Here is a 17,972-nt window from a genome sequence, read left to right as displayed (position 1 = left end):
AGCCAAGCACCGAGCAGACTATCCCAGCAGAGACAAGTCAGAGGGGAGTGAAAACATTCTCAGTGAGTCAGATCAATGTTGCAGATTTCCTACTGTGTATTTTCACGGTGCTTTGGCAAATTCAAGGATTAAAAAAATAAATAAATAAATCAGCAAGCAATAAGATTAACTGTTGAATGATCATGTCCGTGTGTAGCAGGCTTTTTTCAAAAAGTGTGCTATAACAAATCAGGGTTTTTTGTTGTTGAGGCTCCTTCCATCAACTGAGCTCATAATTATTACACCCCGTTTCAAAATTATTTCAATGTTCATAATTAGCTTCTGTTAACTGTCTAGAAGGAATAACGTTTGGGGCTTGAGGAACTAGTCGCTTCACTGGAGTAAACCAGTACTGTTCCACCCTAATACATGCATTTACGACCCCAACAGATAAGCCAAGAAGAACTGTTAACATTGACCCTTTATAGTTTATAGTGTCCTAAAAGGAACTACAAATTGTAGTTGAACCTGAAGCCTTTACACTATTCAGTCTAATCATGGTACACCTTCTGCCCTCCATGGTGAAGGCTGGCCCTCAGCTAATGCACACAAATATACATTTTTCTATCAAAATTACTTAACATTGCTTTGGAACGATATACAATACCAGCTAGGGATATTTTCATTTAATTTGGTTAATATAGGCATGCATTGCAGACATTTATTTGCAATTAGCAGCAACAAAAGAAAACACATTAGTTTGCCCTGTGACACATGATTCTCACGCTGTCCAGAATTTTTTTTTTTTATTTAAATAAAGTATGTGTATGATTCAGCCTGAACAAGAGATAAAAACCTACTGTCACAGAGGCTTTGGCTTCCTAACCCACCAGAGTACTAGGTATTACTGCGGAACTAGTTTTCCAGCATTTGTAGTTCATCCTCACCTTTCTCTTCCTGAATTTATAACATAATTTCTCCAAATACAGATGACATTCAGATCCTACAGGTCCTGAAGAGCACATCATTAGCAGCGAGCTGTACCTGTACCCTCTGAATGCAAGGAGATTCAGGTAATTATCCCTACTTCCAAGCTAAAAAAACACAATAAGGAAAATAAAATATCAGCCTATCAAAGTAATAAAAAGTTAATTAGATTATCATAGAACAATTCCTAATTAAAAACTGCCTTTTTGTATAGCTGGCATAGACAATTCAGAAAGATGAGAAATGCGTGTGGTCACTACCATTGGGGTAGGTCAGTTTGGCCTTTTTGGGTGAGGGCGAGTTGGGTTTTTTGCCATTAATTTATTTTTTTCAACCACAAGGGACTTTGACTAGTTGATGTTTGCATCTCGAATGTACAATAATCTCCAAATTACCCTGTAAAACAGCAATTCTGGCCCCCGCGCTGACCCTCTTGCTCTCCATGGGGCTGATCCCAAGAGGCTGGTAAGAGGCTGAGATCGCAGCCTGCCTCCTCCGGCTCTCTCAAGCTTGTAGGAACAGGTTTGCAAACGTGGTTTTTTTGTAGAGAGACGAGGGAAAAGAGGATATTTGCAAGCCAGAAGGGTTGCTTGGGGTATGCAAAAGCCATGCCCCATGGAAGTTTTTAAAAGAGGTGCTTAGGCTCTCCTGCAAACCAGCTGGGAACAATTCCTTCGTGTAAATTCGTGACGTTATTCACTTAAGGAGGTCGAGCAAGGAAGATGTTGGTACCATGAAGCACTGGGGAATCGTTAGCAAAGGGAGGAGAGAAGCAAAGGCAAACTTGAGAAGGAAAACATACAGCCCACAAGGAGAAAGAAGCATTTATTAATAAGCATGTACTAACTGCAAAGTAAGACCAAAAAACTGCAGGTGACAACATAAATGAGGTAAAAGAAACTGAAATATCCCCACCGTGGAGAAGAGAAAAATGAAACTAGTAATAAAATGTCAGCAGAGGTCCATGAGGGATTTTTTTCTGAGATTAGGTTAATACAGCATCTAAACTTCTAAATTTCAGGTGGAAAGAAAAGAAAATTGGAGTACAAGAATGGTTAATTAATGTTTGTCAGGAAATGATAAAAGGAGGAAGGGTTAATAGTAGAGGAAGGATAAGAGCAACAAAGACCTAAAAGTATTTTTTATTAAAGTAGAAATAAAACATAATAAAAAGAGAACTGAATTCTTATGATTCTGTATTTCGGGAAGAAATTTTGTATGTAATCATACAAATCGTTTGCTCAATTATATAAATTATACGAAGAACGGGTCATCACACTGTCACATGTGAGTTACACTCACAGTCTCCGGGGGCCAGATTTTGTTATTCTACTCTGAACAGCAGCTGTTGTGACATAAGATCCCATGGATTTTAACAGACTGATTTGTGGCATACATATGCAGAACACAACCTTAAATCGCCATCCTCAAAAAGTCTGATGGTCTCTTCCTTCCTAGGAATGGGACGGTCGAGCCGAGATTTCACGGAGCACCTCTCAAAGCAGCAGAGAGTTCCCAAGCCGATGGAAGAGGAGCGAGAGCAGCGCAAACCCCATTTCTGCCCTATGAATCTTGAAACTTTCTTGGAACGGGAAAGGATCCAGTATAAGAATTTAAATAATCACGGAGTGTTTGAGTCCAAACCACAAAATTCTGAGTGTGACGCGTGGACAATGCTGCTTCTCAAATTTGCTTCTGATAATCCAGGCTCGTTCTCTCTGCTCACCTCTAGCAAGCCGACTTTCTTAGAAACATACGTAAAGATGCTAATTACAGAGGGAATCTGGAGCCCTCTTTGCCTGAAGAAGGCCCCAAAAAAATTGGAATTAGTGCACAGTAACGTGCAGGTTTCTGGCAGAGTTACGTGGTGGCGTTGTGCGCTACGGATACTGAATTCCCAGGCAACTTTCCATAGCAATACAGAGCAAAAAGATGTGGCAAAAGCATACCACAGGATTTGCAAGTATCTCATTATTACGGACGTAAACTCGGAGTCACACACGGTAAATACTGATAGCGTAAGACTGGCAACTCGATACTAAAACTCCAGATTGGGATGGGAATAGTTAATTTTACGCTTTTCCTTTCTCCTGTGGAAAGGCCGGTCATCTTAGCTGTGCATGGCACACGAAGCAAGGTTTAACAATGTGTATATTACATGGGAATACGCGCTTTCCTTTCCACGGGCTTGTAAACTAAGACAAAAAGGAAATAAAGGCGCTTAAAAGAGAGACAGATATTTCCTACGAAGATGAACTGACCGATGAGGAAGGTCTACCGCAAATGCTTCGAGTCACGGGCCCGCAGCGATTATAGCCAACCCGAAGCTCCAGACAACCAAGAGAGATGCTTAACGCAGGAATAAATAATACAGCTGTTTGCCTAAAAGTAGTGGACTGTATCTGCACAGATGAAAAATTTCTTTATGTAAGATCATTCTGCTGTTACTCATGTGCGCTGTTATCAATTTCCTCGTTGAATTATTTCATGAAACGAGGACCACATCTTTGCAGCTATCTCCCAAATCCTAACTTTTACTTACATAGATTCTTACTGGTTTGGGTTTTATCAGAATACAGGACGCTAGGCTACACAATACAGCTGAGCAGGTCGTAAATGTGACTTTTCAGCAGTGTATAGTCTTGCAAAGGTCATATTCTCAGGTGCTGGCATGTTTTGTCAGATTTGGTCCATCTAGGGAACGATACCAGATCTAAAATGCAGATCTAAAATCTTTAGTGTGCTGTATTTGCCCAGTTTTACTTTTTATGTGTGACTGAACCATTCCAATGTAATGGAAACTGTTCTCCTTAAGTAAACTCTATTTTTTAAAAACGAGAGATGCATCCTTCAATGATATTGTGCTCTCTCTGGTGGTTCCTGTCAAATATATAATATTTGATATTATATTATAAATAATATTGATTGATATTATAAATAATAAAATTCCTGTCAAATATAATACACAAACAAGAGACTTTGGCCCGAGTCCGGCCATCCTTCCAGGGATGACTTCATTTTCCTACGTGTAGTCAGAATCCAGGTGCAAGAACTCCAAGTGTGCTATTAGTGGGATCTTTAATTAGCCACATTAGAAGTCTTTTTACCACTGAGCTCAGTGAACAAACCTGTGATGTTACAGCAGTAGGGATTACATGTACATCCCTGTCAACGTTTTGGCTCAGGAATGGATTTTTTTTTTATTTTATTTATTTTTAAGCAAGTCCCGCAGCTGTTCCCACTTATTGAGATACAGTTCGCATCATGTTTTTCAGAGTGCGCGACACGGATTGCTTTCCAATTCAAGCTCAATGAGAAGCGTGCTCCAGGAGTGCTCTTACTGCCCTCCAGCCACTACTGGACGTTCAGCCCATCGTAGCAGGCAAGACTCAGTCCAAAACAAGTCCCTGAAATAAATCCTGGATGAACAGCGAGTTATTAGCACCGAGTATTTATGCCCACTGCTCAGATTCGATGGTGTTAGCGCTGCTTTCTGATGTATACGACTCTTCCACTCAACTCTGGACTACATCTTCAGCACTTACATCTCACAGAATGGTTCATCGTAGAATTCATAGAACCATAGAATCTCAAAAATACCAAGGGAGCAGATTGTCTGCAGATTTCAAAAGAGGGTTTGGATAAAGCAAACCTCAGCCCGCTGCTGCCCATTTTCCAGAGCACGAGACGATTACGAGCCGATGCAGCGCACACAGCAGGCACAGTCTTACACACCCAGCTAGGATTTCGACAATGCTTAGGTGAATTAAGATTCTATGAAAGTTATTTGCTGTCACAGAAGAAACTACACTTAAGGTTTCTCAATGTAGAAATATCCAAGGATTTTAAGGATAGTTTCCAAACATTGCATTAGCAAAATATTTTGTAATAAAATATTTTTGCTAACATTTGTAATTTTTTTCGTATCTGTAACTTTTTCCAGATACTTTTAGAGGTATCAAATTGACCTAATGCAACAAGAAAATCTATTATCTGAAAACCAAACATATTTCTAAGGCAGCATACTTTAAAAAGAATTATTTTTTAATATAAAACTATCATTTTATAAAAATCTTTTAATGCTAAGTTAACAGATACGAAGCTAAAAACTTCAGATCATACTCCCTAGATAATATATTAATCTGATGTATAAAGGAAATGTAAACTCGTGTTTAAATAGCAACTTGGATACTATCATGTAACGGGGAGAGTGAAAACAATCTTTACCAATAGCGAGCGTACATCTCCGAAAAGGCAGCATATCTCTCAAACAAATGGCGGCACCAGCCTGGACGTCAACCACAGGCAGTCTGCCTGGTTTGGTATCTGCAAACCGAGTCCATCTCCACTTCTTTCCCATCTTCCCCCTGTTCACAGGCTCAGAGAGAACCTTCTTACAGACCCCGTGGGGCCACCTGCCAGGGCTCTTTGGGGTGGCTGATGGTTGCTGCTTCCATGGGATCATAGAAACATAGACTGTGTTGGGTTGGGAGGGACCTCTAAAGGCCATCTAGTCCAACCCCCCTGCAGTCAGCAGGGACATCTGTAACTAGATCAGGTTGCTCAGAGCCTCATCCAGCCTGGCCTTGAATGTCTCCAGGGATGGGGCCTCCACCCCCTCTCTGGGCAACCTGGGCCAGTGTCTCACCACCCTCAGTGCAAAGAACTTCTTCCTAATGTCTCATCTAATCCTGCCCTGCTCTAGTTTAAACCATTGCCCCTCGTCCTATCGCTTCCAGAGACATACGAGGACACTGCCTCGCATAAGTTATATGGTCCTTATACTGAGCCCTACATGTTTCTTCCCATAACACAAGTAGTGCTTAAAGCATAATTTAAGTTCAAATTTAAAGAACGCCAAGCTTTTGTAATGGAACAAACATGCATAGGGAAAACCAGATTAGTGCTATTGCGTACAGAGTAGATGGCTGAAACAGAATCATCACATGGTCTAATGCAAATATTCATAAATACCGTATTTCCTATCAGCTAGCCATTACTACAGGTGTCATTGTAATACCTTTCACAGTATTCCATTAACACTAGATATGCCATTAATAATATTAACAATAACAATAATATTTTTAGTGGTACCAATATTTAACTTGTGATAGCTTCAAAGCCAACAAAAAGAAAGAACAGCAGAACATCAGAATAACATCCATTTATCTGCCTCTCGAAACACTGGTTCCAAACACTAAAAAGAGGGATATAAAAGCTTCTACACATGCTCTTTTGCTTTTCCTCAGAAGAAAGCAGTTGCACATACATATGTATATTTCTTAATAATATCCTTTTAATAAACAATAACTATAGAAGGACTAACAGAGAGGTTATCAGCAAGCACCAAACTTGGACATAACAGCATCTGAAACGCCGCCTTTCACATTTTGAAAGGAAGGAAATTTTGAGCTGTAAGAAGTTGGCTCCAGCAGAGCGTCTGGGGCACTTCCAACAGAGAAGATAGTGACAACAGATTTACAGATTGTAACTTCGTTTAGTTTACTATTTGGTTTCACACCTTTAAAAGGAAGTGTATTTACAACGACCTGAATTAGCGCTGACTGTAGTAGGAAAATGGTGTTACTGTTTCTATCAGGAAGGTTTCTTCATTTTCCGCTGTAAGAGCATGATTCCCTTGTTTTGTGGCCTATATATCCCAAACATGTGACAGATGGCACTAGCTGGCCTTGCATACTAAAGAGAAAGAACTGTGAAAAGACGCTGTTGGGAAATACACCAAACATACCTCGTGCTGCTGATTTCATAGAATCACAGAATGGTTTGGGTTGGAAGCGACCTTTAAAGGTCATCCAGTCCGACCCCCCTGCAATGAGCAGGGACATCTTCAACCAGACCAGGTTGCTCAAAGCCCCGTCCAACCCGGCCTTGAACCCCTCCAGGGATGGGGCATCAACCACCTCTCTGAGCCTCTGTCTCACCACCCTCACAGTAAGGAACTTCTTCCTTGTATCTAGTCTAAATCTTCCCTCTTTTAGTTTAAAGCCATTACCCTTTGGCCTATCACAACACACCCTGCTAAAAGGTTTTTCCCCATATTTCCTGTAGGCCCCCTTTAGGGACTGGAAGGGGGTTACAAGGTCTCCCCGGAGCCTTCTCTTCTCCAGGCTGAACCCCCCCAGCTCTCTCAGCCTGTCCTCACAGCAGAGGGGCTCCAGCCCTCCCAGCATCTCCGGGGCCTCCTCTGGCCCCGCTCCAACAGCTCCGTGTCCTTCTGCTGTTGGTGCCCCAGGGCTGGAGGCAGCGCTGCAGGGGGGTCTCACAGAGCGGAGCAGAGGGGCAGAATCCCCCCCTCGCCCTGCTGCCCACGCTGCTGGGGATGAGCCCAGGGTGCAGGGGGTTTCTGGGCTGTGAGCGCACATTCCCGGCTCATGTCCAGCTTTTCACGGCAGGGCTGCTCTCAATCCCTTCATCTCCCAGCCTGTGCCGATACGGGGGGTTGCCCTGACCCAGGTTCAGGACCCTGCACTTGGCCTTGTTAAACCTCATGAGATTCACACGGTCCCACTTCTTGAGCCTGTCAAGGTCCATCCGGATGGCATCCTGTCCCTCAGGTGTGTCAACCGCACCACTCAGCTGGGTGTCATCCACAAACTCGCTGAGGGTGTCCTCAATCCCACTGTCTATGTCATTGAAGAAGATATTAAACAGTGCTGGTCCCAGTATGGATCCCTGAGGGATACCACTTGTTACTGATGACTTGTTACATTGAGCCATTGACCACCACCTTTTGGATGTGACCATCCAACGAATTGCTCGTCCACTGAAGAGTCCACCCATCATATCTCTCCTGTGTAGAGAGAAGGATGTTGTGAGGGACTGTGTGAAAGGCCTTACAGAAGTCCAGATAGATGACCTCTGTAGCTCTTCCCTTGTCCACTGATGTAGTCACTCCATCATAGAAGGCCACTAGGTTGGTGAAGCAGGACTTGACCCTGTTCAAGCCATGCTGGCTGTCCTGAATCACCTCCCTGTCCTCTACATGCCTTGGCATAGCTTCTAGGAGGATCTGCTCCATGATCTTCCCAGGCACGGAGGTGAGGCTGACAGGGCGGTGGTTCCCAGGGTCTTCCTTTCTACCCTTGATAAAAATGAGTGTAATGTTTCCCATTTTCCAGTCACCAGGTTTGGCAGTTTTCTAAAAAACCGCTTCTGGAATTTGTTCCTAACACCAGAAAAATATAAAAATCCATCTCACACAATACACTGTTGATAAGCATACATCTGCTTCTGCTGACTTCAGAATCTTGTCAAAATCAGTGATTAAGCGAATCTACTTACACCCGGCACTTTGCCGATACAGTGTTCACTGCAGTTTATTACGCTATTAGAAGAGCGACTGAATGCCACATCTGCCTCAAGCAGATTACTCAGTTTCAGTGAAGCCTACAGAGCCGTTAAAATGACAAAGTAGGCAACATAAACCATTCCCCTCTTACAGTTAAAATATCATAAAGGCAATTTTCAGGATAATTTAAATGACCGTATTTAATTTTTTTTAGGTTTCCTTTGTATCACAAGGAACAAAAAATCACTACTCTACATCCACGGCAGGAATCCACATCCCAGACAACGTGTGATGACTTCTGTTCATTAAATCCCCAAACGGGCATTTCTCCACTTGGGGGAAAAGAGCAGTTAGAGCAGTGATAAAGTCGACAGTGAAGAAATCTGGCACTAGAGGGAACGAAGTTTCACAAAAGTGAGTCAGAAAGCGGTATCCTTAGCGGTTAGACCCAATGAAAAGGTCACTCATTGATAATTCCAAATGTTTTCTATAACCGTCCAATTTATTAAAGGCTCGTGGCTTTAGAAAGGACTGTGTAAAGACAGATGGGTCTCCCTCATCCAGCTTTGTGATTTTTGGAGACGTGCTCTCCCCAGCAGGAACACCTGTCTGTACACTATGTGTTCTCATGAATATCAATACATTTGGTTTATTTAAGTTTTCAAGACTTTAAAGTATCTGTTTTATCCGTGTCACCCTGAAGAAATTCAAGTTATGCTGTAATCCAGTACTTTCAGACTAAATCCTTTAAAAAAAAGTCATTGTTATTTTTTATAAACTATTGTTTTTAGTACTCTATTACAGGCCAAATTTGTTGGGGGTTTTCCCCCCTCAAAACAAGCAAAATGTTTTTTTCCCCCTCAAAACAAGAGAATTCTTTACTGTAAGCCTTTGCTATAAAGGCGCTATCTCTACCCCACGCAGCATCTCTCCAGGACGTCTCCAATACCTCAGAATTATTGACCGTGATATTCCGTATTTTAAAAGAAAGAAAAATCAGAAATTTGAGAGAATCTTTTTAACTGCCTCGCATTTAAAGAATTTTAAAACCAGCTGCAAAACTCGCTCTTCAGTTTTGAAATTATAAATGTTTACTACTTGCTAGTATTTCCGAAGCAGATCTGAGCCGCGGCTGGTATATCTCGTTTTACCTCAGATAAGAGGGTGAGGAGCTGCAATGAGGGACCACATCCACCCTGCAGGGCCAGCACTCAGACCACCTCTTCCATCCCATGGGGCTGCCCCTCTGGGCTGAACCCCCGAGGGCAGAGCCCTCCAAGGGGACTTTGAGGCCAACTGCAGGTCCTTGATTAATTCGTTTCCCCCCACCACGTTGGACGAGGGCTCCCCACGGGGCAGCCAGCGCCCACCCCAGCCCCATGGCCTGGTGAGTCCATGGTGAGGGACTGAGAGCCCCAGGCCAGGCTGAACTGGGGGGTCCTGGACCATGGGCAGGTTGAGGGGAGGCCAGGCAGGGACAGTCAGGGCTGTTTGATGCCCTTGGGGACATTGATATGGACATTTCTGAATGGCTTTGTTGGATTTAGGTACTTGGTTTTTATTTTAGGCACTTAAAAAGTGTTTCAGATCCTGTTTATGCCCTCATTATGCCCTACTTGCTCTACAGGGGTCTGTAGCTTCTTCTAAATCGCAATGAGCAGCTGTATTGACAAAGATAAAAGATACAGGCTGGCTTGTGAGTTGTGTTATCTGAATTCAGAACAAACCGAGTTGTGGGCACAGTTAAAAAAGCCCTTATCTCTTACCACCCACAGAAGAAGCTCTCAGACAGGGATTGATTTTTATTCTGAATGACATTTGAAATCCACTGTGCTAATAAAAATATAGACAGAAACCATAAGCGCGATTAAACAGAATCTAACACACTTCACTCCACTGCAGCATCTGCCTACACATTTATCACAGAAGGACGGACTCCAGGTCAGCCTGAGACACTTCACACCACTTGAAGCATTAAGAGCCAAAATGTCTTAAATTGCCTTAAAAAAGTGTAATTTAGTAGGGCACGCTGCTAGATTACGTTTTTAAAATGCTTACTATTTCTAATCAGAACAACAAACAACTAGGTTTTATTTCTATTTCAATATGTATAGTTTTAAGAATGTGTAGGCACTGCACTGTTTAACTGTTTCTATTTACATAATTTTTCTTTCTGCTTTTTGGTCTTTCAAAGTGATATAATTACCATAAGGCTTTCCTACCGGCAACTATTAATCAATAGTTGCGACAAAATACCAAGCATTTCTTCTCCCAACAAAATTATTTTAAAAAGCAAAGTAATATCTACTTCAGCAGGTAGAAAATTAACGTGTGCAAATTTCTTTCAGAATCACACAGTTTATTCAGCTAAAAGCAACGGCTCATTTGCTTTTAGTCAAAATATTTGCTCCTCTTCCCTTTAAGACATAATTTTAGAGACATCTTTCGCAACTGAATAAATTGAAATTTCGATTCCAGTAGGTTTGCCCAGGAAAGAACTGGGCTTAATACATTTTTAAGTAAAGAACAAACAAACAGAACAAAAAGGTACTAGCTAAGCCAAACAATTTAATGCCAAGAAAAAAAAAAATCACCTTTACAGTTCCTTAATCATTTCCAGTGAGTTATATGCAGTTGAACTGTGGCTCCTGACTGATATTTTCACTTAAGTATTTGACAGAGGGAAGCTGGAAAACTTGCTACAAAGAGAAAGCATCGATTTGTGGCTGTTCTGCACTAATGGCTTCCTAGGGACTAATAAAATAAGTTAGAGCCTAATAAAATGACTGATCTCTCATTCAGGATAACAATGAACCTTAGCCGCCAAGTCAAGTCAGACCCATTATTCGAAGTGACAAGCCAAAAAAGGCAAAGCAGAAGTCACGTACTTCCCATCAACCCAATCTATTATTATACAGGAAGATCTAAATTCCTCGGTCCTCAGAAGGAATTTGGATATGGCATAGCAGTGACATGCTTGTTTGGTACTTTCTCCCTTCCGGCTGCTAATTCCAGAAACAACAGAGCTAGCGTTCACAGAGAAGCTTTGGAAAGGGTGTTGATGAGACAGCACTACATAAGTTAAGAAATTTAAGATTCTGTTTCTAGCTATCATGAAAGCAGTGGTACCAGGTCAGATCAAATATATATCTTGCCCATTTGCCTATCTCAAACAAATGAATATAAAAAAGAAAGAGCAGGCAAGTCAATAGGATAACCTCCATCGCTGTTGTAGCCTCTGGGACTTCCTGAGCTGGATAAGTCTGTACGCCATTAGAAACTATCAACGGATTTGTTTTCCAAGATTACCCAGTCTTCCCTTGAACCCAAACAAGCTTTTGGCGTCCACAATATGGACCTAGCTTCACAGGTCTGCTACACAACAATTGAGGAACCATCCTGCTGATGAATCACCTGCTGAACCTGGTGCCTACTAGTTTCCTCCTTTAACTGGAAGAGAAAGACAATTTAACCTTGTGCTCCTCATTCATAAGTGTGAATTTGCAGACCTCTAGCCCAACAGATCTCAATCACTCACTCTCTCAATTGAGGAGTCCTACTATACTCAATTTTTAACCATACAGCTTCTGTTCTATAACTCGAATCAACCTGTTTTGCCTTCTTTGGGGCACCAATATTGTACACAGTATTAATGATATGGATAAAAGATGGATTGACACAATGGCATTAGCACGTTCCCTGTTTCTCTGTGATATTCCCAGTAGTTCCTGGTACCTGGTTTGCTTTTTGATCGCTGCTATCACTGAGCTGCATTATCATGGAAGTATCCATCATAGAAACATAGAATGTGTTGGGTTGGGAGGGACCTTTAAAGGCCATACAGTCCAACCCCCCTGCAGTCAGCAGGGACATCTGTAACTAGATCAGGTCGCTCAGAGCCTCATCCAGCCTGGCCTTGAACGTCTCCAGGAATGGGGCCTCCACCCCCTCTCTGGGCAACCTGGGCCAGTGTCTCACCACCCTCAGTGTAAAGAACTTCTTCCTAAAGTCTCATCTAAACCTGCCCTGCTCTAGTTTAAACCATTGTCCCTCGTCCTGTCGCTACATGCCCTTGCAAACAGCCCCTCCCCAGCTTTCTTATAGGCCTCCTTCAGGTACCGGAAGGCCGCTATAAGGTCTCCCCAGAGCCTTCTCTTCTCCATCATAAGAGGTCAATGTTTTGGCGGGTGATGAAATCACTTCACTTTTCCAAGAAACATTCATGAAAGAACAGACTTAGAAATTTGAGGATAGGACTCTTCAGCTTTAGTTACGACCATTATCAGTCATATAAGAATTAGGATTTCAAATGCCTAAGAAAACCAAGAACAAAACAAAGACCTTCCAGAAATAGGTTTTCAGGAGTAGTAAAGAACGAAACCTTCCAAACAGATGAATTCTAGGAAAACAGGAGGCAACAGAGTTCTGACATTTCTGCACAACTCTTCAGTTACGTCTTTACTGCATTTATTCCCAGAACTAGTCTGTTACTTGTTACACACTCCGGCTTTATCTCTGTAGAGTATAGATTTTTATTTTTTAAAAAACCCACATTTTAGCAAAGAAATTATCACAGGATAAAAAGGATAAAAGCAAGCATGCATGGAACAGCTTCATCAATATTACATGAAGCGATGTTTAGTAACAAATTAAATTATAATTGTGGGATATTAAACAGTATTAAAAGTTGCTCGTAAATAGTAAAATTATCACCTCTGTCAAAACTTCGTATGCTGAGCTTATCCAAATCGTTCTCTCCATGATTTTCATTACAACACATTTTCTTGAGTCAAATTTATATGCCCCGTAGAATTTTTCAGCAGTTTTAAAATGAAAGAATTAAAAGAAACCAGGAACTTACATGGTAAAGACATCAATAACGTCTCCTGCAGCTCTTGTCATCTCAAAGTAGGTTTGCAGAATGTTGACGGTTCCTGAAAGGGCTTCATGTCCACACCCACAGAACAGCGCGACCCCAGCATACAGCAGGATGGTGGCAATCAAAGACGCGTAGGGAATCCCTCCCAGGCATTTGATGCAACACTCGAAGCACCCTACAAGAAAAGAAAGTTGTGCGTTAATGTATTATATCAAGAAAGAATAAAGAAAGCTCTCGCTCTTGAGAAACACTTCTGAAAATTGAAGACTGGAGGCCAAAGAGGGATTAGGTCAAGTATAACAACCCATAATGTCAGAAAAATCAGTGAAAGGACACAGGTTAATTCACCTTCTGGGTCTTCTCAGTTGTGACTTGGCCTATGAAATGTAGACATGACATCTGATTAACATGAAATATTAAACAGTTGATTCCTTGTACAGTTTCACGTTTTTATTCAGAGGTTACAAAGTCAATCCCAGGTTATATTCACAATTCCTGTTGCTCACCTGTCCGATTACTGAGGAGCATCCTCAATAATAGGAAAATCACAAAAAGAAGATATTTAGTTCAGTTCCTTCCCTCACCACAGGTTTATTCCATTTTTTCATCTGTACAGTGCTGACAACGGGATTGCTCCTGCCCACGGCACCAATTCTTTGTGCATCACTCAAATACCTCACAAGAATAAATGAAGATATCGAATAGAAAGGCACAGAATCAGAAACAATTCTAGAAGTTGAATTTTATCTTAAGTTTCTTAGGCGAGGGCAACTGCTCTTGAGTTATTCACGGCCAGTCTTTAGTCCAGCCACGATGCCCAGTTCCACCACAAACCCTGTCCCCAGCAAGGATGCTCACGTGCCTGGCACTGCCTCGCCTGGTTTGTCACGTAGCTTCATGAACGCAACATCTCTGACCCTCCCCAATCTCACCGCTCCCATAAGGACCACCCTGTAGAGCCCTTCCCGATGCCTTTGGGCAGGACGGAGAAGGCAGGAGCCACGGCCTGAGGGAAGGCAAACATGCATTGACTCAGCAGCCAGAAGCTTTATTTTCTCCTAAGTATAACCAGCTTAGGCCACGAAGGAGTTGGATAGAAAACAATGTAAGGGTTATACATTTTAAATACTTATAAAGACAATAGCCAATTAAAAATTACTTATAAGATACCCAACACGTGTGAGTCAATGTATTTTAACGTGCTCCAAAAGCTTTAGGCTATGCTAAATCACAGGAATGCCAAAGATATATTAAAAGAAAGAAAAAAAAAAGCTACAAAAAAGCCATTCTTTAAAGAAAATATGCCTACTTTTCTCATACGTAGCCTCTACATGTGATTTCATACTTTGTTCTTTAAGTTAGTAAGTTCTTATTTCCTTTAGCCTGGATAACCAAAGTAGTAATTTGTTCAAACATTCGTTTTCTGCTTTTAATGAACAAATATGAATGTCATATGTATATATACGTTTAGCAGCTATCTATACACAAGATTCTCTGAAGGGAACAGTTTAAGCCATTTTCAAATATAAACACATTATAGCTAAATAGAAACCTCCATTTATATTTTGTAAATATAGGTACTACAAAAGGCAGGATGTAAACTGATGGATAATTCCTGTAAGAACAATATAAATGAATATACTAAACACGTACAAGACAAACAGACTCCAAAAAGTTGGGGTAAGTCCCAACTATGTATGCTAGTTATATGAAAATAGAAAGAAAGATGGAGACTACTTTTGTTTAAGGACCAATTACTACATCAGAGCCAACTGTAAAATACCAAACGTAGACATAGTGCTTAGTGACATGGGTTAGTGATGGTCTTTGTCAGAGTTACGCTGATGGTTGGACTCGATGATCTGAAAGATCCCTTCCAACCGAGGCACAGAACCATAGAGTTGTGATTCCATGATTCTATAGACTCAAACTGCTGCCCAAGTCTTACCAAGTAACGCGCCGTATGAGTGACCCACCTCCAGCAGCCATCACACCCCTGCGTGGGTGTCACCTCCTGCCCCTGCGTGGGTGTCACCTTCCACCCTGCCCATACTTGGGTAACGGCATTTTACCTTTTTCCCCCCTCTCCGAGCCCGCACGCCACTGGTTGAAGGACACATCCTTCTCCCAACCCATGCCAGCCCACTGCGCTGAAGGTAGGGAGCTTCCAGGCACCACTTGGTGTCTTCTTCAGGGACTGCTGGACTACGGGCGTCTATACCCCAGCAGCCTGTGGGCTTTCCATCAGCGGGAAGCTTTAGGAACAGACTGGGAAAATATACAAATGCTTCTGGAGTAACTAATAATTCTGCATGCAGATAAATAGAGGAAATCCCTTAAAATTCCTTCAGTTCTATTTTCTAAGATTACCCTCAGTGTTAAAAGCCTACACAAATACTAGCAAATGATCCTTCACTAGGCAATCTATTGTCTAAAATGCATATAAATAAGAAATATGTATTGAAAATATATATATATATATTGAACAAAGACTGCAGGGAAATGTACGGTTGCACGATACCAGAGTTTATCACAAAAAGCCCATTGCCATTTTCGGCATGGAATAACAGCAGAAAAAGCCTGAGGAAACCAGTAAGAGGGTACACCTGTCAGCATTATACCAAAAAGCAAAAAGAGGGGAGTGATAATGGGAGTGACGTATGAGGGCCTGCGAAGTCAGAGATGAAAAAATATAAGACGGACCTAAATATTTCCAGGGACACAGGGGCTGTCGGGAGAGCGTTTCTTAATATCGCGGCAGCCTGGGGCAGGGAGGCGGCAGAGAGAGAGTTAAAGAAATGGCAGCAGGGAACAAAAATGGCCGATAGTCTGAACTCAAGTGAATTTCACTGAGGTCACACTCGGGGCGAGCGCGGGTTTCAACAGCGTGGGTACTGTGACCCCCTTCCCGCGGCTGCTGCTCCTCGCCCACCGGGTCCCGCGGGAGCCCGGCACCCCCCCACCTCACACACGGCATCCAAAATGCAGGGGCGGTACCCTTGCTTTAGCTCCCTTAGAGTGAAACAGGGCAATATAGAAAATCCGTTCATCCAAAATCCAGGGGCAGTAACTTTGCTTTCGCTTTGTGATAGTGAAATAGTGCGAGACAGTAAAATAGCGCAACAGAATAAAACCGGCATAACGCAGTAAAGTCACATACGATAAAATAAGGTGCCATCCAATGAAAAATTGCATCAGAAAAAAAACCAACCCACTCCTCTTCTCCCCCCCGCCCCCCAATTTTTTCAAAATTTGAAAAATAATCGAAACGGATTTATGATTTGTGAAGAAAAATTGCTTCTATTCCTCTCTCACACTAAAACTGCTCATGCTTATAAGCCTTTCAGGGAAGCTTTTCATAGTACTATATTTTACCAAGTCAAGACTTTTTCACCCGGAGAAAAATTATGGGAAAAAGATAATTCCTCCAACCACACAAAATTTTCAAATGATTGGGTATTCTCAAGGCTGCGCTCATTTATTCAGCTCTTCCACAGGCCTCTTACCTTTCTCACTATTTCATGAGTAACTGGAGTTTTCAGTGTCGTCAAATCAACTCAAAACTAAAGAAAACAGGGGATCAGGACAAAGATTTTTAAATGGGTCCCCCACATCTCTCATACCCCACAGAGGGTGATGTGCTGTAGGTAACATTTGCTCCGATTCTTTTCTTTTCAGCTGTTCAGAATGTGAAAATAGCCGTTTAATAAGAGAAGAACAGAAATGCGATTTTAACTTGCCCAATGGTATTGAACCGCGGGTAGGGGATGTGAGACAGGCAGGCGTCCCCCGCTCCCAACCCACAGCCACAGAAATCACCACCAGGAAAGATAAAAAACGCTCCTCTGATCTTTGCTTTCATCTGCAAATACAGGTTTCGGTATTTTTCAAACAGTTCACTCTGCACAATAACCTTGTGCAACAGAATTCAGATTTGATGCTCTTTTTTTGCTGATGTTCACCAATATTTTCCCCCAGGGAAAAATCTAGATCTGCTGGGACATAAACCACGGGAAGTAATCCAAAACGCCATTCTTCTTTGGAGCTTTCAACATGAAGGACTGTACCGTTCTTTTCTTTAATTGTATTGTAAATCATTCCACTGAGAAAATCTAATAATGAAATACATAGAAGATGACAAGGCAAGGAATTTCATTTCACATGGATAAAACAAAACTCCAAAAGTCCAGTTTTTCAAAAGCCTCCAAGTGCACCAGCCAAACATATGTTGACCACGTCTGTTTATACGATCTCTTTCTCTACGTGAAGAAGGCAGAAGATTCAGGTCTTGAGCAGAAGCAGAAATTGTCCCTGTGATTTACGTGCTCATGATCCACCCAAACTGCACCATCAGCTCCGTGTTTGCGTCTTAGCGATACAGGAACCCTTTCTCCTCAGTGCGGGTCAGGACATACAACTGAGAAATAAAACGCACAATCCATTTCTGGCTAGTGCATTCTAAAAAATAATAAATAAATTAAAAAAAAAAAAAAGGGATTCAGGATCTAGATCTCTTGCCACATAAGTCTGTGGAAGTGAAGTTTAAACCAAATATATCAAAACCAGTTTCAGAATGCAATTACGCTACTGCCTTTTATGTAAACCGTTAAGAAAACCCATCCACCCCAGATTCCTATGGAAAAATTAACATGGAGAAAATAAATATAAAAAAAACCAAAACATAAAAAATAAAACATAGAGAATACAAAAGGATTTTCTCCTTTTTCTTTTTTCCTCGTTTACAATGCATTTTCAGCTAGAACATCTAGGATGATTAAACCCAGATAACTGCATCTCCAATGCATTACTGATTAACCA

The 17,972-nt window shown here is 41.8% G+C and overlaps 1 protein-coding gene across 1 annotated transcript in view; it reads right to left on the bottom strand.

Moving 5' to 3' along the window:
- The window catches only part of GPM6A (glycoprotein M6A), a 136,163-nt gene that overhangs the window by 33,498 nt on the left and 84,693 nt on the right, over positions 1 to 17,972 (bottom strand). Inside the window, exon 2 of the mRNA XM_074588429.1 lies at positions 13,137 to 13,329. Coding sequence (XP_074444530.1) covers positions 13,137 to 13,329 — 193 coding nt within the window. The remainder of the gene's footprint in view (positions 1 to 13,136; positions 13,330 to 17,972) is intronic.

Source organism: Larus michahellis, chromosome 5 (assembly GCF_964199755.1).
Source record: "Larus michahellis chromosome 5, bLarMic1.1, whole genome shotgun sequence".
Classification (NCBI taxonomy): Eukaryota; Metazoa; Chordata; class Aves; order Charadriiformes; family Laridae; genus Larus; species Larus michahellis.
Note: the sequence above shows the minus strand (reverse complement) of the source record. Positions and strands in the feature narration are given on the sequence as shown.